The 23,081-nt window shown below is 65.1% G+C and overlaps 1 protein-coding gene across 2 annotated transcripts in view; it reads right to left on the bottom strand.

Annotated features, from left to right (window-relative positions):
• ARL15 (ADP ribosylation factor like GTPase 15) overlaps positions 1 to 18,631 on the bottom strand; it is a 93,978-nt gene extending 75,347 nt beyond the window's left edge. Inside the window, exons 1-2 of one of the 2 annotated variants that reach the window (XM_036410822.2) lie at positions 18,465 to 18,631; positions 4,812 to 4,868 (exon numbers count right to left, since the gene is read on the bottom strand). In XM_036410822.2, coding sequence (XP_036266715.1) covers positions 4,812 to 4,868; positions 18,465 to 18,476 — 69 coding nt within the window. In that variant the 5' untranslated portion in view covers positions 18,477 to 18,631. Of the gene's footprint in view, positions 1 to 4,811; positions 4,876 to 18,464 lie in introns of both variants that reach the window. The other variant, XM_045571648.1, reaches the window with a different exon arrangement.
• Between the last annotated feature and the right edge of the window lie 4,450 nt (positions 18,632 to 23,081).

The raw sequence follows: 23,081 nt of genomic DNA, 5'->3' as shown, positions 1-23,081 counted from the left end.
AACGCGCGTGACTTCCCTGGCGCCGCATCCCGGGAGAATGTGGGCCGGCTGGGCCGGCCGCACCCCGGCCTGGCAGCCCGGAGCCCGGGGAGCGCGGACGGCTTCCTGTCGGAGAGCACTTCCTGCGCCACGCGGAGCAGGCCCGTCCTGTCCGCAGCGGGAAGTGCGATGGGCCCTGCCACGCGGGACCGGGGCGGGGGGCTCGGAGCGGCTGGGCCTGGTGCCACAGACGAAGCCTGAGGAGCCTGGTCACTCCACAGCCTGGCACCCAGCCGGGCCTCCTCCCCGCACAGCCCCCGGCGGGCACCGGGCAGCGCTCACACGAACCAGGTGTCTCTCTCTGCTCTCACACACACACTCCATGACCACCATCTCTTTGTTTGTCCACAAATATCTGTGCTTCCCATGGTCTTAGGCGACCCTGCTATTGGTTCTCAACCTGTGGGTCGCCTAAGACCATCGGGAAACACAGATATTTACATTACGATTCATGACAGAAGCAACATTACAGTTATGAAGCAGCAACGAAAACGGTTTTATGGCTGGGGGTCACCACCACAGGAGCTGCAGTGGAGAGACGAGGCATCAGGAAGGCTGAGAACGGGCCTTTTTCTAGTGCCAAACCCGTGAGAGGTCCCGCTCATTCCCACATTAGCTCCCCCTTCCCCAAGAAGTTCAGCTCCTGTTCCTTCCAAACTAAAGTGCAGGCAGGGAGGTGGCTGAGCGTCGGACGCCGGGCCGAGGGGAGCCGGGCCGAGGGGAGCCGGGCGCGGCCGGGTGGGCCGGCAGGAGGAGGGGCACGGGTGCCCGTGGCGGCAACAGTAGCCGGGAAATGTGACAGCGGCGATGACAGGGCCAGCAGCAACACACCGCGGGGTGCAGCACACGTGAATGACGTGCAGAACGGACTGGAAAAATGCTGTTGGTGGCTCTGTGGCACCCCGCCCACCGTTACGGCAGAGAAAGCGGCAGAGGGCTCCCCCGAGAACCTCCCGCTGGCTGGCCAACAGGAGGTGAGGGCAGTGGCACGCAGACGCAAACATGCGTGAGACTCCTCTGCCCACAGGGCGGGCAGGGCCGGGCACCGGACGGCAGGGCCGGGGAAGGTGGTGTTTGAGTCTCGGACGTGAGATGGCACGGAAGACGCGCGCTGTGCTGCCGGCCGCTGTCCACACCAGCCGGGCGGACCGAGGGGGAGCCAGGGGCCACCGGGCCGAGGACGAAGGGCCGTGCCCCGGGCAGATGCCAGTCACCCGGCCACCGGACGATGGTCAGGGCGCACCGCCAGGCCAGGCGCGGCCGGACAGCGGTGCCCCGAGCCTGAGGGGGCCACACGTCCCACTTTTTAACAATTTGTCCCGCGTCCAGCAGCGTTTTTAAAAAGCCGCTGGACGCGGGACAAATTGTTAAAAATCGGGGCTGTCCCGCCAAAAGCGGGACGTCTGGTCACCTTAGAGCCGGACTAGCCACGGCGGCAACCCTGGCCTCCGACCGCTGGCCCTGGAAAGGTGTTCCCACACGGCTCCCAGCCCCAGCCCGAGGCCCAGGCCATTTGCTCTGTGCCTCACACCACACGGAGCCCCAGAGTCAAGGTCCCGCCACTCCCGGCTCCAGCCCCTCCAAACGCTGACCTGCCAATGCCACCCTGGGAACTGGCCGATCTCCTCCATGGACCAGGCTCTCTGACAGAACCTTTCAGCCCTGGCTGGTGTGGCTCAGTGGATAGAGTGTCAGCCTGCAGAGTGAAGGGTCCCCAGTTCTATTCCAGTCAAGGACACAGGCCTGGGTTGTGGGCTTGATCCCCAGTAGGGGGCGTGCAGGAGGCAGCTGGTCAATGATTCTCTCTCATCATTGCTGTTCTCTCTCTCTCTCTTTCTCTCTCTCTCCCCCTCACAACCCCCCACCCCCTCTCTCTATAAAAAAAAATCAGTGGGAAACAATATCCCGGGGGAGGATAGAGGAACAGACCCGCCGTCCGCGACAGGCAGCACACCGACGCCGTCCCCGGTGGAAAGTTCCACCCCCAGGCGCCCTGTCCGCTCCCGAATCAAACGGAGAAAAGCCCCCCACGGCTCGCGGCGCCGGCAATCAGGAGCGGCACAAAGGCCTCTGTGGGAGCGCCGGGCCTCGCCGTCTGCGCCCGCTCTCCTCCGCCTCGCCTTCTGCAGAAATAGGTTACCCAGCGCCGGAGGCGAGCTCGCTGCTGCGCCCGTGGCCCGGCTCTCAGAGAGGCAGAGGCAGGCGGCCATCACCCCCGGACAGCTCCCCTCCAGCCCAGCGGCCCGCCCGCCTGCCCGGCGAGCGCGCACTGTCCCAGCCGGGCCCGTCCCAAACGCCACTCTACCGGGAGCCAGGTCACCCCCACACCGGACCTCCTGCCACCGCCCAGCTCACACTGCCCTGGCACCAGGGGCCTGAGTGCGGGCAGGGCGGGGGGGCTGCGAGTTCTGGTCACAGGGCTCAGGAAGGCGCGAGACGCTCAAGTCCCCCAGCCTCACCCTGCTTCCCGCACCCAGGTCCCACCACGCTCTGCCCTGACCGTGCAGCCGCAGGCCCAGCTCCTAGGGAGGTGCCCTCTGACCCCCAGGTAACCCCAGCTGACCTCGCCCTGACACCGGAGGGAGGTGCCCTCTGCCCCGCTGCCCTCTGACCCCCAGGTAACCCCAGCTGCCCTCGCCCCGGATGTCCAGAAGGCCCCTGTCAAGGGTGGCCGGTCCCATTGCCAGGTCTGAGGACGCACAGAGCCGCCATTGTCCTGCGGACTCCGCTGGACTTGTTCCCTCCTCCCCCATCCTCCTCTCTTCCTCCTCCCCCCACCCCCCCAAAGCCCCGTGAGCTGGTCCAGACCCGCAGGACGCCTCTGCCTGGCAGAGGAGACCGCTCCTGCGCCCGCCCCCTGGCGGGGGAGCACGGCCCGCGCCGGGAGGGGCCTCCGGGAGGGACTGGCTGTGAGGGCCTGCTCGCCGCGCCCACCTCCCCGTCAGCAGCCAGGGCGCTCCCCACCACCGGCCTGTCCCCCGGAGCCTGGGTCCTGCCTGGACACCAGAAACCAGCGCGGGGTTCTCTCCCGCTTCCCTTTAAGACTGAACACGCACCCTCTCCTCTCGGCGGTAGGAGGGTGGCTCCCGGCGGGAGGGGTGCAGGCACTCACCACCGGCCCCGAGCCTCTGCTTCCGGCATTCCTGCACAGGGCCCCCCCCGCCGGCCTCTGGGCAGGGGGCTCAGGCTAGCTAACACTGCCGGGGGCTCGGCATACTCCCTGCGTCTGCCCCCCCGCGCCCCCAGGCGGGCCCCAGGACCTCCCCGCCGAGCGCTGCTGTCAGGGGCGACCCCATCCGAGCTCTTCCACTTCACCCGCCCAGAGCCACGCCCAGAGCCACGGCCCCGTGTGAGGGCGGGAGTCTGGAACGCTGTAGACACGGAGCCACACGCGTGCAAACTTCGTAACTGTCCACCCGCCGCGTGTGGGTGGACGCTGTGTGCTGTGGAGCTGTGCCTCGTGTGTCTTACTTTCCGTTCCTGTGTCTCCGCTGCCGTGCGGTTCCCGGAGAAATTAAACCCACGGCCCACGGTCCAGACTGTCCCGACGGCACCTGCGTTACTGCGGGCACTCCGCTTTTACAAACGCTTCTGCTGGAACCCCCCTGCGTCAGCAGGTCCCCTCCAGCACCCCGGGCGACTCGGAGGCCGGGATGGTCTGCCGGTCAGACCCGCAGAGCCAGCTTCCCGCTCCCCCGGGCGGGCAGGGGGACCGTCCGGGCAGGGGGACCGTCCGGGCAGGGGGACCGTCCGGGCAGGGGGACCGTCCGGGCCACGGGGACCGTCCGGGCAGGGGGACCGTCCGGGCAGGGGGACCGTCCGGGCAGGGGGACCGTCCGGGCCGCGGGGACCGTCCGGGCAGGGGGACCGTCCGGGCAGGGGGACCGTCCGGGCCACGGGGACCATCCGGGCAGGGGGACCGTCCGGGCAGGGGGACCGTCCGGGCAGGGGGACCGTCCGAGCTGCAGGACCCCGTCCGGGCCGCGGGGACAGTCCGGGCAGGGGGACCGTCCGGGCAGCGGGACCGTCCAGGCAGGGGGACCGTCCGGGCCGCGGGGACCGTCCGGGCAGGGGGACCGTCCGGGCAGGGGGACCGTCCGGGCAGCAGGGACCGTCCGGGCCGCGGGGACCGTCCGGGCAGGGGGACCGTCCGGGCAGGGGGACCGTCCGGGCAGCGGGGGACCGTCCGGGCAGGGGGACCGTCCGGGCAGGGGGACCGTCCGGGCAGGGGGACCGTCCGGGCCGCGGGGACCGTCCGGCGCGGGGGACCGTCCAGGCAGGGGGACCGTCCGGGCAGGGGGACCGTCCGGGCCGCGGGGACCGTCCGGGCAGGGGGACCGTCCGGGCAGGGGGACCGTCCGGGCCACGGGGACCGTCCGGGCCGCGGGGACCGTCCGGGCAGGGGGACCGTCCGGGCAGGGGGACCGTCCGGGCAGGGGGACCGTCCGGGCCGCGGGGACCGTCCGGGCCGCGGGGACCGTCCGGGCAGCGGGGACCGTCCGGGCAGGGGGACCGTCCGGGCCGCGGGGACCGTCCGGGCAGGGGGACCGTCCGGGCAGGGGGACCGTCCGGGCAGCGGGGACCGTCCGGGCAGGGGGACCGTCCGGGCAGGGGGACTGTCCGGGCAGGGGGACCGTCCGGGCCGCGGGGACCGTCCGGGCAGGGGGACCGTCCAGGCAGGGGGGCCGTCCGGGCCGCGGGACCGTCCGCTGGCGCTCCGTGCCCAGCTCCGCACACCTCCCGCCCGGGGACCGTCCGGGCGCGGGGCTTACCGTGCGGACGCCCAGTCTACAGACAGCGAGTGAGATCTGGAGACATTCCGACATCCTCTAGAGACTGAAATGAGAGCGAGGTTACCCCTGAGGGTCCCCCAGAACCGACAGCCCCCCCCACGTCTGCTTCCTCCGGGAGGAGCGGCGGCTGCCCTCTGACCCGGAGCGGGCGGCCCAGGGGCGGGCGGCCGAGCCCTCCCTCCCTCGCCTTCCGCAGGCCGGCTCCCCCACAGGAGGGAGCCACAGCGCCCGCCCGCCCGCCCGCGGCCTCGGGGACCCCAGCCACCCGGCCATTCCCAGCACCAGAGAGGTGCCTGCTGGGACGGCCGGGTCTGTCTGCTTTACATCCTGTCCAAACAGCCAATGTCCATGGTAAGTTATTTGATTGCTAGGGATTAGGGCTTTTTTAAAAATATATTTTATTGATTTTTTTATAGAGGAAGGGAGAGGGATACAGAGTTAGAAACATCGATCAGCTGCCTCCTGCACACCCCCCACTGGGATGTGCCCGCGACCAAGGTACATGCCCTTGACCAGAATCGAACCCAGGACCCTTCAGTCCGCAGGCCGACGCTCTACCACTGAGCCAAACCGGTTAGGGCTAGAAATTAGTTTTGTGAGCATTTTTCGTTTTGTTCAGAACAGATTGTAAACATCTACAACGCCCACAGGAAAGGAAGCTTTGTGAAAGGAGAAGGTGACCCTAACATGCAAAGTGTCCCCTCGGGAGTTCTAAGGGAGTTCCATCACTTGCTGTGATGTGCGTTGACCACCAGGGGGCAGCACGGAACAAAGGAAGGCCCCAGTCTGCAGATGGAAGGCCCGGATCAGTCCTAATCGCCAGCCAGGCCTAGCGACCCACCCGCACAGGTGTTCCGTGCACCCGGCCTCTAGTTTTATATGTTCTTTGATCACCTCCACTCCCCCACCCTCCCCCGCCTTCCCTCTGAGACTCGTCATAAGTGTTTAACAATAGCAAACCTGTTACCAACATAACCTTAGGCCTTACGTGGGCAAGAATATATATGCGTATCCCTGTGTTAATATGATTACAAAACGATTGCAATAAACTGCAAAACAAGCTTGTGAATCATAAGACGAAAATGCATATAATAAAACCTCATTAAACAATGGAGGTGCTTCCTCCTAGAGAACTGAACACAAGTAAACACACCACAACCTCACCTCAACGCCAGCACCGGTGAGCTCCTCCAGCACCCATTCCCCCGTGAGCGCCTCCAGCACCCATTCCCCCATGAGCTCCTCCAGCACCCATTCCCGGTGAGAGCCTCCAGCACCCATTCCCCTGTGAGCTCCTCCAGCACCCATTCCCCTGTGAGCGCCTCCAGCACCCATTCCCCCCTGAGCTCCTCCAGCACCCATTCCCGGTGAGCTCCTCCAGCACCCATTCCCCCTGAGCTCCTCCAGCACCCATTCCCCCCTGAGCTCCTCCAGCACCCATTCCCCTGTGAGCGCCTCCAGCACCCATTCCCCCTGAGCTCCTCCAGCACCCATTCCCCCCTGAGCGCCTCCAGCACCCATTCCCCCCTGAGCGCCTCCAGCACCCATTCCCCTGTGAGCTCCTCCAGCACCCATTCCCCTGTGAGCTCCTCCAGCACCCATTCCCCCGTGAGCGCCTCCAGCACCCATTCCCCCTGAGCTCCTCCAGCACCCATTCCCCCCTGAGCGCCTCCAGCACCCATTCCCCCTGAGCGCCTCCAGCACCCATTCCCCGTGAGCTCCTCCAGCACCCATTCCCCCGTGAGCGCCTCCAGCACCCATTCCCCCTGAGCTCCTCCAGCACCCATTCCCACTGAGCGCCTCCAGCACCCATTCCCCCTGAGCGCCTCCAGCACCCATTCCCCGTGAGCTCCTCCAGCACCCATTCCCCCCTGAGCGCCTCCAGCACCCATTTCCCCCTGAGCTCCTCCAGCACCCATTCCCCCCTGAGCGCCTCCAGCACCCATTCCCCCTGAGCGCCTCCAGCACCCATTCCCCCTGAGCTCCTCCAGCACCCATTCCCCCCTGAGCGCCTCCAGCACCCATTCCCCCCTGAGCGCCTCCAGCACCCATTCCCCTGTGAGCTCCTCCAGCACCCATTCCCCTGTGAGCTCCTCCAGCACCCATTCCCCTGTGAGCGCCTCCAGCACCCATTCCCCCTGAGCTCCTCCAGCACCCATTCCCCCCTGAGCGCCTCCAGCACCCATTCCCCCTGAGCGCCTCCAGCACCCATTCCCCGTGAGCGCCTCCAGCACCCATTCCCCCGTGAGCGCCTCCAGCACCCATTCCCCCTGAGCTCCTCCAGCACCCATTCCCCCCTGAGCGCCTCCAGCACCCATTCCCCCTGAGCTCCTCCAGCACCCATTCCCCGTGAGCTCCTCCAGCACCCATTCCCCCCTGAGCGCCTCCAGCACCCATTCCCCGTGAGCTCCTCCAGCACCCATTCCCGGTGAGCGCCTCCAGCACCCATTCCCCCCTGAGCGCCTCCAGCACCCATTCCCGGTGAGCGCCTCCAGCACCCATTCCCCGTGAGCGCCTCCAGCACCCATTCCCCCCTGAGCGCCTCCAGCACCCATTCCCCCCTGAGCGCCTCCAGCACCCATTCCCCCTGAGCTCCTCCAGCACCCATTCCCCCTGAGCTCCTCCAGCACCCATTCCCCCTGAGCGCCCCCAGCACCCATTCCCCCCTGAGCGCCTCCAGCACCCATTCCCCCTGAGCTCCTCCAGCACCCATTCCCCCTGAGCTCCTCCAGCACCCATTCCCGGTGAGCGCCTCCAGCACCCATTCCCCGTGAGCGCCTCCAGCACCCATTCCCCCTGAGCGCCTCCAGCACCCATTCCCCCCTGAGCGCCTCCAGCACCCATTCCCCCTGAGCTCCTCCAGCACCCATTCCCCCTGAGCTCCTCCAGCACCCATTCCCCCTGAGCGCCTCCAGCACCCATTCCCCCCTGAGCGCCTCCAGCACCCATTCCCCCTGAGCGCCTCCAGCACCCATTCCCCCCTGAGCGCCTCCAGCACCCATTCCCGGTGAGCGCCTCCAGCACCCATTCCCCTGTGAGCTCCTCCAGCACCCATTCCCCCTGAGCTCCTCCAGCACCCATTCCCCTGAGCTCCTCCAGCACCCATTCCCCCTGAGCTCCTCCAGCACCCATTCCCCCTGAGCTCCTCCAGCACCCATTCCCCCCTGAGCTCCTCCAGCACCCATTCCCCGTGAGCTCCTCCAGCACCCATTCCCCCCTGAGCGCCTCCAGCACCCATTCCCCGTGAGCTCCTCCAGCACCCATTCCCCCCTGAGCGCCTCCAGCACCCATTCCCCCTGAGCGCCTCCAGCACCCATTCCCGGTGAGCGCCTCCAGCACCCATTCCCCCTGAGCGCCTCCAGCACCCATTCCCCCCTGAGCGCCTCCAGCACCCATTCCCCCCTGAGCTCCTCCAGCACCCATTCCCGTGAGCGCCTCCAGCACCCATTCCCGGTGAGCGCCTCCAGCACCCATTCCCCCCGTGAGCGCCTCCAGCACCCATTCCCCCCTGAGCGCCTCCAGCACCCATTCCCGGTGAGCGCCTCCAGCACCCATTCCCCCCTGAGCGCCTCCAGCACCCATTCCCCCCTGAGCGCCTCCAGCACCCATTCCCCCCTGAGCGCCTCCAGCACCCATTCCCCCCTGAGCGCCTCCAGCACCCATTCCCCCTGAGCGCCTCCAGCACCCATTCCCCCCTGAGCTCCTCCAGCACCCATTCCCCGTGAGCGCCTCCAGCACCCATTCCCGGTGAGCTCCTCCAGCACCCATTCCCCCCTGAGCTCCTCCAGCACCCATTCCCCCTGAGCTCCTCCAGCACCCATTCCCCCTGAGCTCCTCCAGCACCCATTCCCCCTGAGCTCCTCCAGCACCCATTCCCCCTGAGCTCCTCCAGCACCCATTCCCCCTGAGCTCCTCCAGCACCCATTCCCCGTGAGCTCCTCCAGCACCCATTCCCCCTGAGCTCCTCCAGCACCCATTCCCCCTGAGCTCCTCCAGCACCCATTCCCCCCTGAGCTCCTCCAGCACCCATTCCCCCGTGAGCGCCTCCAGCACCCATTCCCCCCTGAGCGCCTCCAGCACCCATTCCCCCTGAGCTCCTCCAGCACCCATTCCCCTGTGAGCGCCTCCAGCACCCATTCCCCCTGAGCGCCTCCAGCACCCATTCCCCCCTGAGCTCCTCCAGCACCCATTCCCCTGTGAGCTCCTCCAGCACCCATTCCCCCTGAGCTCCTCCAGCACCCATTCCCCCTGAGCTCCTCCAGCACCCATTCCCCTGAGCTCCTCCAGCACCCCATTCCCCCTGAGCTCCTCCAGCACCCATTCCCCCTGAGCTCCTCCAGCACCCATTCCCCCGTGAGCGCCTCCAGCACCCATTCCCCCTGAGCGCCTCCAGCACCCATTCCCCCTGAGCGCCTCCAGCACCCATTCCCCCTGAGCGCCTCCATCACCCATTCCCCCTGAGCGCCTCCATCACCCATTCCCCCTGAGCGCCTCCAGCACCCATTCCCCCCTGAGCGCCTCCAGCACCCATTCCCCCCTGAGCGCCTCCAGCACCCATTCCCCCTGAGCGCCTCCAGCACCCATTCCCCCCTGAGCTCCTCCAGCACCCATTCCCCTGTGAGCTCCTCCAGCACCCATTCCCCTGTGAGCTCCTCCAGCACCCATTCCCCCCTGAGCGCCTCCAGCACCCATTCCCCCTGAGCTCCTCCAGCACCCATTCCCCCCTGAGCGCCTCCAGCACCCATTCCCCCTGAGCTCCTCCAGCACCCATTCCCCCCTGAGCGCCTCCAGCACCCATTCCCCCTGAGCTCCTCCAGCACCCATTCCCGGTGAGCTCCTCCAGCACCCATTCCCCCTGAGCTCCTCCAGCACCCATTCCCCCCTGAGCGCCTCCAGCAACCCATTCCCCCGTGAGCGCCTCCAGCACCCATTCCCCCTGAGCGCCTCCAGCACCCCATTCCCGGTGAGCGCCTCCAGCACCCATTCCCCCCTGAGCGCCGCCAGCACCCTTCCCCCTGAGCGCCTCCAGCACCCATTCCCCCCTGAGCGCCTCCAGCACCCATTCCCCCGTGGCGCCTCCAGCACCCATTCCCCCCTGAGCGCCTCCAGCACCCATTCCCCCCTGAGCTCCTCCAGCACCCATTCCCGGTGAGCGCCTCCAGCCACCCATTCCCCCCTGAGCGCCTCCAGCACCCATTCCCCCCTGAGCGCTCCAGCACCCATTCCCCCTGAGCGCCTCCAGACCCATTCCCCCCTGAGCGCCTCCAGCATCCCCATTACCCCCTGAGCTCCTCCAGCACCCATTCCCCCCTGAGCTCCTCCAGCACCCATTCCCCCCTGAGCTCCTCCAGCACCCATTCCCCTCTGAGCGCCTCCAGCACCCATTCCCCCTGAGCGCCTCCAGCACCCATTCCCCTGAGCGCCTCCAGCACCCATTCCCCCCTGAGCGCCTCCAGCCCCCATTCCCCCTGAGCGCCTCCAGCACCCATTCCCCCTGAGCTCCTCCAGCACCCATTCCCCCGTGAGCGCCTCCAGCACCCATTCCCCCTGAGCGCCTCCAGCACCCATTCCCCCCGTGAGCGCCTCCAGCACCCATTCCCCCCTGAGCGCCTCCAGCACCCATTCCCCCCGTGAGCGCCTCCAGCACCCATTCCCCCTGAGCTCCTCCAGCACCCATTCCCCCTGAGCGCCTCCAGCACCCATTCCCCCCTGAGCGCCTCCAGCACCCATTCCCCCTGAGCTCCTCCAGCACCCATTCCCCCTGAGCGCCTCCAGCACCCATTCCCCCTGAGCGCCTCCAGCACCCATTCCCCCCTGAGCGCCTCCAGCACCCATCCCCCCTGAGCTCCTCCAGCACCCATTCCCCCCTGAGCGCCTCCAGCACCCATTCCCCCCTGAGCGCCTCCAGCACCCATTCCCCGTGAGCGCCTCCAGCACCCATTCCCCCCTGAGCGCCTCCAGCACCCATTCCCCCCTGAGCGCCTCCAGCACCCATTCCCCCGTGAGCGCCTCCAGCACCCATTCCCGGTGAGCGCCTCCAGCACCCATTCCCCCCGTGAGCGCCTCCAGCACCCATTCCCGGTGAGCGCCTCCAGCACCCATTCCCCCGTGAGCGCCTCCAGCACCCATTCCCCCTGAGCGCCTCCAGCCACCCATTCCCCCGTGAGCTCCTCCAGCACCCATTCCCCGTGAGCTCCTCCAGCACCCATTCCCCCTGAGCTCCTCCAGCACCCATTCCCCGTGAGCTCCCCCCTGAGCGCCTCCAGCACCCATTCCCCCTGAGCTCCTCCAGCACCCATTCCCCCCTGAGCGCCTCCAGCACCCATTCCCCCCTGAGCGCCTCCAGCACCCATTCCCCCTTGAGCGCCTCCGCACCCATTCCCCCCCTGAGCGCCTCCAGCACCCATTCCCCCCCTGAGCGCCTCCAGCACCCATTCCCCCCTGAGCGCTCCAGCACCCATTCCCCGGTGAGCTCCTCCAGCACCCATTCCCGCTGGCGCCTCCAGCACCCTCCGTGAGCTCCTCCAGCACCCATTCCCCCGTGAGCGCCTCCAAGCACCATTCCCCCGTGAGCGCCTCCAGCACCAATTCCCCCCTGAGCGCCTCCAGCACCCATTCCCCCTGAGCTCCTCCAGCACCCATTCCCCGTGAGCGCCTCCAGCACCCATTCCCCCCCTGAGCGCCTCCAAGCACCCATTCCCCGTGAGCTCCTCCAGCACCCATTCCCCCTTGAGCGCCTCCAGCACCCATTCCCCCCTGAGCTCCTCCAGCACCCATTCCCCCTGAGCGCCTCCTCCAGCACCCATTCCCCCCCTGAGCGCCTCCAGCACCCATTCCCCCTTGAGCGCCTCCAGCACCCATTCCCCCGTGAGCGCCTCCAGCACCCATTCCCCCTCTGAGCGGCCTCCAGCACACCATTCCCCCCTGAGCGCCTCCAGCACCCATTTCCCCCTGAGCGCCTCCAGCACCCATTCCCCCGTGAGCGCCTCCAGCACCCATTCCCCCCTGAGCGCCTCCAGCACCCATTCCCCCCTGAGCGCCTCCAGCACCCATTCCCCGTGAGCGCCTCCAGCACCCATTCCCCCTGAGCGCCTCCAGCACCCATTCCCGGTGAGCGCCGCCACAGCTCCCCATTCCCCCCTTGAGCTCCTCCAGCACCCATTCCCCCTGAGCTCCTCCAGCACCCATTCCCCCCTGAGGCCTCCAGCAACCCATTCCCCCTGAGCGGCCTCCAGCACCCATTCCCCCTGAGCTCCTCCAGCACCCATTCCCCCTGAGCGCCTCCAGCATTCCCCCTGAGCGCCTCCAGCACCCATTCCCCCTGAGCGCCTCCAGCACCATTCCCCCTGAGCGCCTCCAGCACCCATTCCCCCCTGAGCGCCTCCAGCACCCATTCCCGGTGAGCCCTCCAGCACCCGGTGAGCGCTGCACGGGAGCCAGGGCACCCAGCACACACCCAGGCACACGCACCGCCCCTGCTCATGGCAGCAGCTGCGGGGACATAAAGTGTGTCTCAATACATGTGTGAAGCGACAGGCAGGAACGGGGGGGTGAGGGGGGGGCTGGAGGGAGCGTGTCAGGCTTCAGCCGCAGCCTCCACCTTCCTTTCCTTCGTCAAGAAAATCAGTTTTGAGTAAAAATGGCAAAATGTTAACGACTGTTCAATCAGGGAGGCCTGTACGCAGACGTGTGTGTCCTGTTCTTTACTTTTCTAAACACGAGGATCAGAACATTTGCATTTATTAAAAATCAAGCCCAGCCAGTGTGGCTCAGCTGCAGAGCATTGACCTAAAAGCCAGGCGGTCACAGAGGCGGCCGATCAATGATTCTCTCTCATCACTGAAGTCTCCATCTCTCTCCCTCTACCGTCGTCTTTGAAATAAACAAAAACTAAGAAAGAAAGAAACAAAAATCAGCACCTCCTGCACGCCCTGCACTGGGAATCAGGCCCACCCGGGCGCGCCCTGCGTGGGGATGAGCCATCACCTCCGGTTCCCAGGTCCACGCTCAGCCGGGGCCGTGCGGCCGGTGACGCCGGTGACGCCGGCATCTAGACCTGAGCCCTACAGTCAGAGCCGGCGCGTAAGGTGTGGAGCCCAGAGCGAAACAAAACCGTATGCAAAGCACCAAACGTGAAGCTGCCCAGACGGTAACGGCAGAGCGCCCGTGGGCCCAGCCCGGCCACGCGCCCCCGCCCTGAAACCACCGCGGAACGGTCACGGTCACGGCCTCACTAACAGAGGTGTGGAAGGCTGGTCAACCTCGAAGCTCTGAGAGGTCGGAGCCAGCCACGCCCTGTCTAACTGAGACAGTGGTAACTGGGGCAGCTTCCCCACCAAATAATCCCGTAAATCCTCGCCGATAAGACACTCTGCCTGCCTGTTACTGGGATTATCTAAGGGCAATGGGTGCATCCCAAACCTACATGAAAGGGAGGGCAAGGCCAAAGCAAGGCGTAGTCCTCCCCCTGGAGGTGGGCTCCCGCCCGGCCCCCAGTATTCCCAAATTAATGCTCTTCTAGTCTCTTCCATTTGTGTGTGGCCTTCTCCAGAACCAGAACCCTGAACCAGAACCCAAACCCTGAACCAGAACAACCCTGAACCGCGCAGGACATGAAAGGGGTTCCCAGGTCCGGCCTCGTGGGAAGTCAGTGGGTCAACACTTCCCAGACCCTCGGAAACCAGGGTCCAGGAGACCTGGCCTGGGGCGCCCCCAAAGCTAACGCATCCGGGGAGGCGCCAGGCGGGGGCTCCTCGCCCAGTCACAGCCCCCACAGCCAGCGGGGCCGTCCCGGGACCTGAGCTTCCGTAACCCCCCACGTAGGCACGACAGCACCCCAGCCGCTCCTCCTCCCCATCCACCTCGGGGCGGCCGCTAGCTGGGTCCTCCCGGGCCTCTGCCTGCGGACAGCCACCAGGGAGAGGCGATGGCCGGGGCTGCGGGATGGCCCCGCACGCAGCTCTGGGGAGAGGCGCGGAGGGACAGATGAAGGAAGCCAGCGCCTGGGGGGCCGGGGCCGGTCCCTGGAGCCGGGCCAGGGGCTAATGGGGGGGACGACGTCAGAGGAGAGGGCAGATGCTGAAGGCCAGCAGGTGGCCGGGCGGACGCGGTGGGAGGCGGGGACAGCGGTGTCTCCTCACAGCCTGTCCTCAGGCCCTCGGCAGGGCCAGGCCCGGACACTGGGAGCCCCTGTGGGCGGCGGGGGGCCTGGCCCCGCAGGCCGTGCCGAGGACCCGGCCCCGCATTTACGTGGGACACACCGTCGGCTTCACCCGCGTCCCCTCGCCGGGCACCGTGGAGGAGGAGGGGGAGGCCTGTGCCACGTCAGCCCGGGCCTCGCCGAATGCCACGGCGCGTGGCACACAGCGGGCGCTCACTGATGTCACCCACAAAGCTCTGCGCTCTGCACCCACCCCACCCGGCCGGCGCCCTTCGCCACGGGCTCCTAGGGGCACAGCCATGCCCGTGTGCCCTCTCCTCACTCACAGGAGACGGGAGGAATCGGGGTATGTGAAGGCGGCGGGCTCATCGGGGTCAGGGCAGGACTGCCTGCATGAGTGACAGCGTGGTCCACGTGGCTCAGTTCCTTAGAGCGTCATCCTGTAAACTGAAGGGTCTCGGGTTCGATTCCCGGCAGGGCACATGCCCAGGGAGCGGGTTCCAGCCCTTTAGGGGGCGTAAGGGAGGCAACCATTCGATGCTTCTCTCTCACATTGATCTCTCTCTCCCTCTCTCTCTCTCTCTCTATCTCCCTCTTCTCTTTAAAATCAATAAGCCCTCAGGTAGAGGGTTTTTTAAAAAGTGAAACAACAAATCGATGTTTCTCTTTCTCTCTCACTCCCTTCCTTTCAAAAAATCAATTTAAAGAACTGTAATAAAACAAAAAAGAAAGACCATTGTCTCAGTTAGATAGGAGGGCCCCGCGCCGGAGACGGGAGCCGAGCCTCTGAGAGGCCCTGCCCGCGGGACGCTCTCAGGCCTTTCCCGAGGAGAGTCCGCGGCGGACTGCTGCTGCACACCCGTCACTATCACCTGCTGCTGCGCGCCCGTCACTATCCCCTGATGCTTACTCACAGAGGAATGTGACTGACCCTGGCCAGTCCAGTCAGAACTAAAGTCCGGCTGTGCGGGCACTTTATGTCCAGGTGACCCCCGGGAACAGACACCGGGTGGCGTTCACAGGCACAGAGCTGAACACAGCGCGCTGTTAGGACAGGCGACCACAGACGGGAGCACGCGTGTGCCTCCCAGCTCCGTGGCGGCTGGCGGACAGCCTCCTCACGGCTCGGCCCCGCCTGGGGCCGTCACGGAGTCCGCTCCCGGGCCGGCTGGCAGTCCACTGGTCAACTGGTCTTTATCGTGCGAGCGGTGATGGACGAGAACTCCTTCCTGTCAGCGGAGCGCCCCCTCACACGCATGTTTTTATATGTAACGCCAGGCACTGCCTGTGATGACAGCCGCCGGGCCCTCGTCTCCCCCGGGGGAAGCCAGGGCCAGGCCTCGCTAATCCCACGCACGGTACCCGAGCAGTGGCCACTGACCCCAGGCTCCCACGTGGGGAGCGGTCACTCCCTCTGCGATCAAGGTCACAGGAACACAAAGGGACACAGGGAGTGAGAGGGAGCGCCTCCCGAAGGCCCCGGCTCCCCCGCCCCCGCCTTCCCCAGCCCGTCCCCGGAGAACGGTCCCGGAGAGCACGCCCCGCCCCACGGCCCACAGCCAAGGCCACGCGTCCGGCGCCCACCCCCTGCCCTCCCCCCGTGCCGGTCAGGGCCACCCACCCGCGGGCTCCATGGACTCGGGCTGAGTGGATCCGTGAGCCCAGGACGCGGCTCAGTCTCACAGGCGGAACCAACCCCCGAGAGCCTTCGACCTCCGCTGACGGGGGCACCGCACCTGCCGGTAGAGGCGGCCGTGTGCACCCCCAGCCGGCGCGGTCCCTCCACGGCGCCCGCCCGGCCTCCTGCGTCTGAGAAGCAGCGTGCGGTTTCCACGCTCCTCTCCCTCCGCTCTCTCCCTTAGCCACACGGGGCAGGTGGTCACCGACGGCCCCCTCCCGCCTTCCCCGCTGGCCCCGCAGGTCCGGGAAGAGGCTGGCCGCCTGCTGGAGCGGCAGACGGGCTGCACGAAGGGCCTCACAGCCCGCCTGAGCGTGGGAGGCGGGTGGACGGCCGCGGCAGAGCCCCTCGCCGCCGGGAAAACCGGGCTTTTCCTGTTTACGCCGCCCCCGGCTGCGCCCCTGCTATCTCGATCGCCGTCAGCGAAGGGAGACGGCTACAGGCTGGCTACATTCTGCATTCCCCGGAACAGAACACTGAATCCAAACAGATCCTATCTCCCGCGGGAGCAGCTGGTGAGGGCAGTGCCCGCGTCTCACACTCACTCCGCTCGGCAGCCACGCTGGGCGCCCGCGATGCGTGCTACCGCCTTCTCCTCGAACCGAAGTCAACCAAAACCTGGCGCACAGACGAAGGCCCGTCCCTGCCCCTCTCCCTGAGACCGTTCCTCGAAGTTAAGAAATCAGGAGCGGCCTCCACAATCAGAGAGCGTCCTCACCCCGTCACATCCGCAGCCTTATTAAAAACAATTAAAAATAGCCGTCCGTCTTCCTCCCGTTCCTCTTCCTCCCCGCTCTCCTCCGGTGGCATCCAGCCCCACAAACAATGGCAGCTCACACACAGCCCTCCGCTCCCAGCAGCGACAGGAAGTCGCTCCGCACGCTGGCTGGCCGCTGGCGGCCGGAGCATCATCCCAGGCCCCCAGAGGTCGCTGGTTCGGATCCCAGTCCGGGCTGCAGGCTCCCTCCCAGGGGAAGGCAAGCAGCGGATGCTTCTCTCCCCCGCCCCCCCCCCCCCCCCCGTCTCCCTCCCTCTCTTTCTGAAAACAACAATAAAACATAGTGTGGGGGTTTTTTTTAAAGAAAACCAAACATCTACTACAAAGAAAAGCGAGGACACACTGGCACAGGCATCATGTGTCTGTGCGCAGACGGGAGCTGGCGCTGGCCCCCGCGCTCAGCGCACCCGCGAACGAGGCTCGGCCTCGGAGTGAGAGAAGCACTGCTCCCCTGGAGGACAGTAAAGACTTGGGGCCTGGTGAACTCTGAAAACAGGATCCCCGATACAGTCACCAAAACCGACCTTCGTTCTCCGGGGCCTGGTTGTAACCGGCGCCATGTGAATCCTGTCGGTGAGAAAGGAGGGAGGCACAGCCTTCCCGCGAGGCCCAGCGAAAGGAGCCACAACCACCGGAGACCTGTGGTCCGCTTGTCAGTGCGGTTCCGGCGGGCTTGGTGTTTTTGTGTGTTTTAAAGACTGACATCTCCTTTTGTTAAATATATTCTTACTGATTTCCGAGAGGAAGGGGGAGAGAGAGCGAGAGAGAAACGTCAGCGATGAGAGAGGGTCACTGATGGCCACCTCCTCATCCCTCCCGATGGGGACCCGGCCTGCACCCCGGCTCCTGGGTGGACGCTCACCAGGGAGTCACCCGGCCGCCGAACAACCACGGCTTCCCTTCTCTTCTCCCACCAGACGCACTGGCGGGTCTGACACCTCCGAGGCGGCTTTAGGACGCAGTGTGGTGAAGAGACAGGCACACTCAGACAGGCCCTTCCCCGGCTCCGGGGCAGGTGGCACCCGTGCCTCCGCCACCCAGACACAGAGCAGTACTGGCATCGGCACAGGGACAGCAAACAGCACTGGAACCAGAGCATTCTCCTCTCTCCGGGAGTGCCTGCGGCTCCCGCGCTCGGCTCCGGGGCAGGCGGGAGGCTCCGGGAAGCCTTCTCGTCTCCTTCCCCGGACTGAGCCCCCTCCACGGCACCAGCACCACCCGCCTGCCCGGCGTTCCCGTCCGCCTGGAGAGCATCGGCGCCTTTGTCCGCCAGCACCAGCCCAGTTCCTAGAAGGCCCATCGGCCCTGCACAACGACGGCATCTGCCCACCACCGGGGGACAGGAGGGTAACAGGAGGTCACTGCGGCCGACCCCCGCCTCTCCCATGGCCTTCGGGTCTGGCTGGCAGGGCAACGCCTGGTGACCTCCCAGGACCAAGCCCGGCCCCGGTCCACCGGGACGCCGGGAGCCTGCACCTGCACCTGCAGCCGGGCAGCCTGAGGTCTGCAACCAGGCGAGGAGCCCGCACGGTCCCCGCACCCCCACGCCCCCGCCCCCGCACCCCCACGTCCACGGTCAGCCGGGAGGGCGCTCCGGGGCCGGGGCGCAGGTGAGCGGCGGGCGGCGGGGCCCGGAGGGGGGGCGCAGGTGAGCGGCGGGCGGCGGGCCGGGGCTGCAGGCCGGCCGGCGCTTTACGGCTTTTAAAGCCTGGCCCCGGACCCGGGTCACCGCTCCCGAGATCTAATCGCGCAAATGAGCGGCCGCCGGGCACTCAGGAGCCACTGGGGTGACGGCTGGTTAATGGGATCGGGGCGGGGGCGCTGCACCGGGGACCGGGCGGCCCGCGCCCTCACCTGTCAGCCCCGCCCGGCCCCGCCGCCTCCCGGGAGGGCCCCCGCCGCCCCGCGCCCCGCGCCCCGCGCCCCGGGATCGGGATCGGGATCGGGATCGGGGTCGGGATCGGGATCGGGTCCGGGGGGAGCGGGCTGGCCCGGCGGCTCCCCGCCCGCACCTACCAGATAATCCATGTACGGGCTCCGGGCCGCGGCGGCCAGGCATCGGGCGCCCCGGCCCCGGATCGGCTCCGAACCCGGAAAGGAGAGCGCCGGCCGCGAGCGGGCGCCCTGCACAGCCAGCGCCGGAGACTGCCGAGCGCCGCCGAGCGGCCGAGGCGCCGGGCGCGGCGATTGGCCGGGGCGGGGGCGGGGGCGGGGACTCCGCGCGCTGATTGGCTGCGGCGCCTGTGACAGGCAGGCCTCGGAGGAGAGGCCCGGGAGAGGCGGGCCCGGGCCCCCGTGAGGGCGGGGCCAGGGGCGGGGCAAGGCCGTGGAGGGCGGGGCCAGTTGTGTGGTGGGCGGGGCCAGGGGCGTGGCGCGCGGGGAGCCGGGCGGGCGGGCGGAAGGGCGGGCGGTGGAGGCGGAAAGCCGGCCGCGGGGCTGTGCGCTCCAGGCGCTTCCTCCTGGCGGAGCCGGGCGGGCGGCGGGCTGGGCTCCCTGCGGCGCGGATGGGGTCCCTCCCACCCCCGGCGGGAAGCCAGGGCCCGAGGAGCCCGGATCCCGGCGGTTCCCGCAGGCTCTGGCCCAGGCCGCGGGCACTGTCCGCGGTGGGCGCTGCCGGGCAGGGGCCCCGCCGCCGTGCCGGGGTGCAGGGACCCCTCCCCGCCATCAGATGGTAAAGAATAGAAGAGCCAGCGAAGGTCCAGGAAGCGGACAGCAGTTTGCAGCCACCTAGTCAGGCCTGGCTCCCCTACACCAGGGAGACCCAAGTGAAGGCTTTGTGCTCCTCCCCAGCCACAGGGAAAGTCGCTGAAATCTCCCAGCTTAGGGCGAAGAGAACAGAAACCCATTCAGTGCCACCGCCAGCCACGCCCAGGACAGGCAAATGGAGAGAATAAGTCTCATTTGGGCCCATCAGCAAAAACACTGATGAATGGTCCATTGATCCACCCCTAAGACCTCCCCTTAACACCCGCCTTTTAACCCTGAACAGGAGGGGCAGTGCTCTCCGGCCAGGGACCAGCCCTTCCATTCCCTCCCCTTCTCCTTCCCCGCAGGTGGGCGCCTCCTAACCCCTGAGGGGCCCCAGGGGACCAGCCACCAGGGAGCAACGGGCAGGCCGACTCCTGACCTGCCCCCCAGGCCCCCTGTTCTCTGACCTCCCATGAGCCAGCAGCAGGCCTGGCCCTCCTGTGGCTTCCTCTATGCTCCTCCTGTTTCACTGGCCTCAGTAGCGTTTGCTGCGGTCAATAGATTCTTGCTTTCTTTTCTTCATTTTGTCTCTCTCTTTTTTTTTAATGACTCAATTTCTCTCTTATTTCACGAATGTTTATTGATACCTACTATATGCTAGGCCCTGTGCCACACACGAGGACACAGTGGGCAACTTAATCTCTCTCTCCCCTCTTCCAATAAGTAAATAAACAAACAAATAATAAAGCAAGCATATCCTTAGGTTAGGCTTTGAAAGAGAAAAGGCAAGCTGATTCCTGCCGCAGCTCGGGGACACAGGCCCCTCTTCTGGTCTGAGAGACCATTTGTGGGAGGACAAGCTAGCTGGGAGACTCACAGGCACACGTGAGCCCGCTGAGCTGCCCGCTCCGGCCGGTCAGCACCCACGGGCCCCTGCAGGCAGGTCCGTGGACACCTACTCCTGCGGCCAGACTGAGAGGGCTCGGCCAGGGCCACCAGAGAAGGGAAAGGCAGAGGGTGCGTTCAGTGGAGCTGGAACAAACCTGAGGAGATCCACCAAGAAAATCACTGAGAGCCGAAACCGGTTTGGCTCAGTGATAGAGCGTCGGTCTGCGGACTGAAAGGTCCCAGGTTCGATTCCGGTCAGGGGCATGTACTTTGGTTGCGGGCACATCCCCGGTAGGGGGTGTGCAAGAGGCAGCTGGTCGATGTTTCTCTCTCATAGACGTTTCTAGCTCTCTATCTCTCTCCCTTCCTCTCTATAAAAAATCAATAAAATATATATATTTTTTAAAAAAGAAAGAAAAGAAAAAGAAAATCACTGAGAAGCAGCTAAGCAAAGAACATCAGAGTGGTGACCAGGAGATGCTCTAAGACAGAGGAGAACGGGGCAGTGGGAAGCATCTCAGAGGATGCTAGCGAACGCCCAGCCCACGATGCGTGTCCAGACAGAAGGACCACAGTGCCAGGACAGTGCGTGACAACAGACGCGTCATCAGTAAAGGAACAACCATTTAAGTCCTTCCCACAGGAGCGCCACACCAGGGAGGTTCACCATCCAGGGGTCCACAAACATTCCAGAAACAGAACTTCCAAGCTGCCGAAACCGGTGTGGCTCAGTGGATAGAGCGTGGGTCTTCGGACTGAAGGGTCCCAGGTTCGATTCTGGTCAAAGGCATGTACACTGGTTGCGGGCACATCCCCAGTAGGGGGCATGTAGGAGGCAGCTGATCTGTTTCTACCTCTCTATCCCTCTCCCTTCCTCTCTGTAAAAAATCAATAAAATATATTTAAAAACTCCCAGCCATAACCTATTGAGAGCTGCCTCTCCGTGTCCTCGAGGTCCGAGTGTCTGTCTTTTCTCTGTGCCCGTCACCTCCTCTCGCATCGGGGACCCAGTGAGCTTGGGTCAGAGCCCCCCCCTCACAGCCTCCTCAAAGGCCCGTCTCCACCCACATCGCCTGCTGACGCCTGGGAGAGGGGCTCGGACACAGAATTTGGAGTTTGCACGTGGAAGGAGGTCACTCGGCCCAGAACAGCAGTCGAGGCCGAGGCCGTCAGTGTGAGAGCAAAAGGGACAGAATATTCGCAAACAGCTTAGAGCCAGAAGCCGGGGTGCCAGCTGCCCCAACTCTGCCCTCCGTTACCCCGGAGGCCCGGGGCCGCCGACACCCACAGAAACAGCGGGGATGGGAGCAGCCACGCGCCTTCAGGAAGGGCTGTGTGCAGAGAACACGAGTCTACGTATCGATCATTCCCACATGCAGTGAAATGAAATCTCCTTACTCCCAAAAAATCAATGTAAAATTAATTGCATTCCTAGTTACTTAGCAACAAAGACAGGAAATGTGTTTTAAAATAATCTTTATGATAGAAAACTTAGCCCAGCTGGCGTGGCTCAGTGGTTGAGCATCGACCTGTGAACCAAGAGGTAATGGCTCGGTTCCCAGTCAGGTCACAGGCCCAGGTAGCAGGCTCGATCCCAGTAGGGGGCATGCAGGAGGCAGCCAATCAGCAATTCTCTCTCATCATTGATGTTTCTATTCCTCTCTCCCTCACCCTTCCTCTCTGAAATCAATAAAAATATATTTTTTAAAAGATAGAAACTTTAAAAGCACCTAAGAATAATTCTTACAACTCTAAGGTTTGAGAGAAATTAAGAACTTAGATAGATAGGATGTTCATTGATGGGAAGACTGTTGTAGAGAAGTGAATTCTCCTCAAATTGATGTATACATTCAAAATAAGAACATTCAAAGTCATGGAGAACAGTCTAGACCAGTGGTTGGCAAACTCATTAGTCAACAGAGCCGAATATCAACAGTACAACAATTGAAGTTTCTTTAGAGAGCCAATTTTTTTTAACTTAAACTTCTTCTAACTCCACTTCTTCAAAATAGACTCTCCCAGGCCGTGGCGTTTTGTGGAAGAGCCACACTCCAGGGGCCAAAGAGCCGCCTGTGGCTCGCGAGGCACAGTTTGCTGACCGCGGGCCTGGAGAAACAGCTCTGAACTAACTGCCCTTAAGGAGGCGAGTGCCTCCCCCTGGAGCGAAGCTGTCCCGCGGTGCCCGTGTGTGGCCGGTGTGGTGGTTCCGGCTGTGTGGCTGCGAGCAGCGCGGTGGCTGCAGCCAGTCCGGCCCGGTTTGCATCTCATCGTGGCCTCCCCTCTCTATCCAGTTCCGGGACCTCAGGCATGTACTTAACTTTCTGTAACTCATTTACCCCATTTGGACGGGCATTAGGGTTAACAGAGAAGGCCATGCCCAGAGCAGCGCCCACCCCCCAGTGCGGTGTGACCAGCCATGCCGCCCGCCTCTGCTCTCCCGTCCCTGAGCTGAGCTCCTCACAGGAGGACACACGAGCCTGCCCAGGGCCTGGCTCCCGCGCCGTCTTCGCTGTCCTGTGCCCTGGCCAGGAGAGTGGTGGTGGCTGCGGACGGTCCAGGTGTGAAGACGCGTCCGACGGACTGAGTATCTGAACCTCAAAACCACATGCCCGAAGTGCGATCAGGGGGACAGTGGTGACCGCACCCGCCCCAGCCTCTCACCCGCACCCTTTGTTCCCCCGGGCCTGGGCCCCAGCTCATCGGTGTTGGCCAGGGGCATGTCCTCTTTGGGAAATGTCTGTTCCAGGCCTCTGCCCATTTTAAACCGGGTATTTCTGGTATTACGTTGTGTGAGCTGCTTATAGATTTTGCATATTAATCCCTTGTCGGATATGTGACTTGTGAATCTCTCCCCATCCACAGGGGCCGTTCGCTCTGCCGCTCGGCCCTCGGCGAGCAGAAGCGTCCGCGTTTGATGTCGTCCCACCATTGACTTTGGCTTTTGTTGCTGAGCTTTGGAGTCAGATCAGCACGGTCATTGCCAAGGCTGAGGCCCATCACCTTCCTAGACTTCCTTTTATTTTAAATATATTCTTAATGATGTCAGAGAGGCAGGGA

Source organism: Pipistrellus kuhlii, unplaced genomic scaffold (genome assembly GCF_014108245.1).
Source record: "Pipistrellus kuhlii isolate mPipKuh1 unplaced genomic scaffold, mPipKuh1.p scaffold_m20_p_4, whole genome shotgun sequence".
NCBI lineage: Eukaryota > Metazoa > Chordata > Mammalia > Chiroptera > Vespertilionidae > Pipistrellus > Pipistrellus kuhlii.
This window is presented reverse-complemented; position numbering and strand designations above follow the sequence as displayed.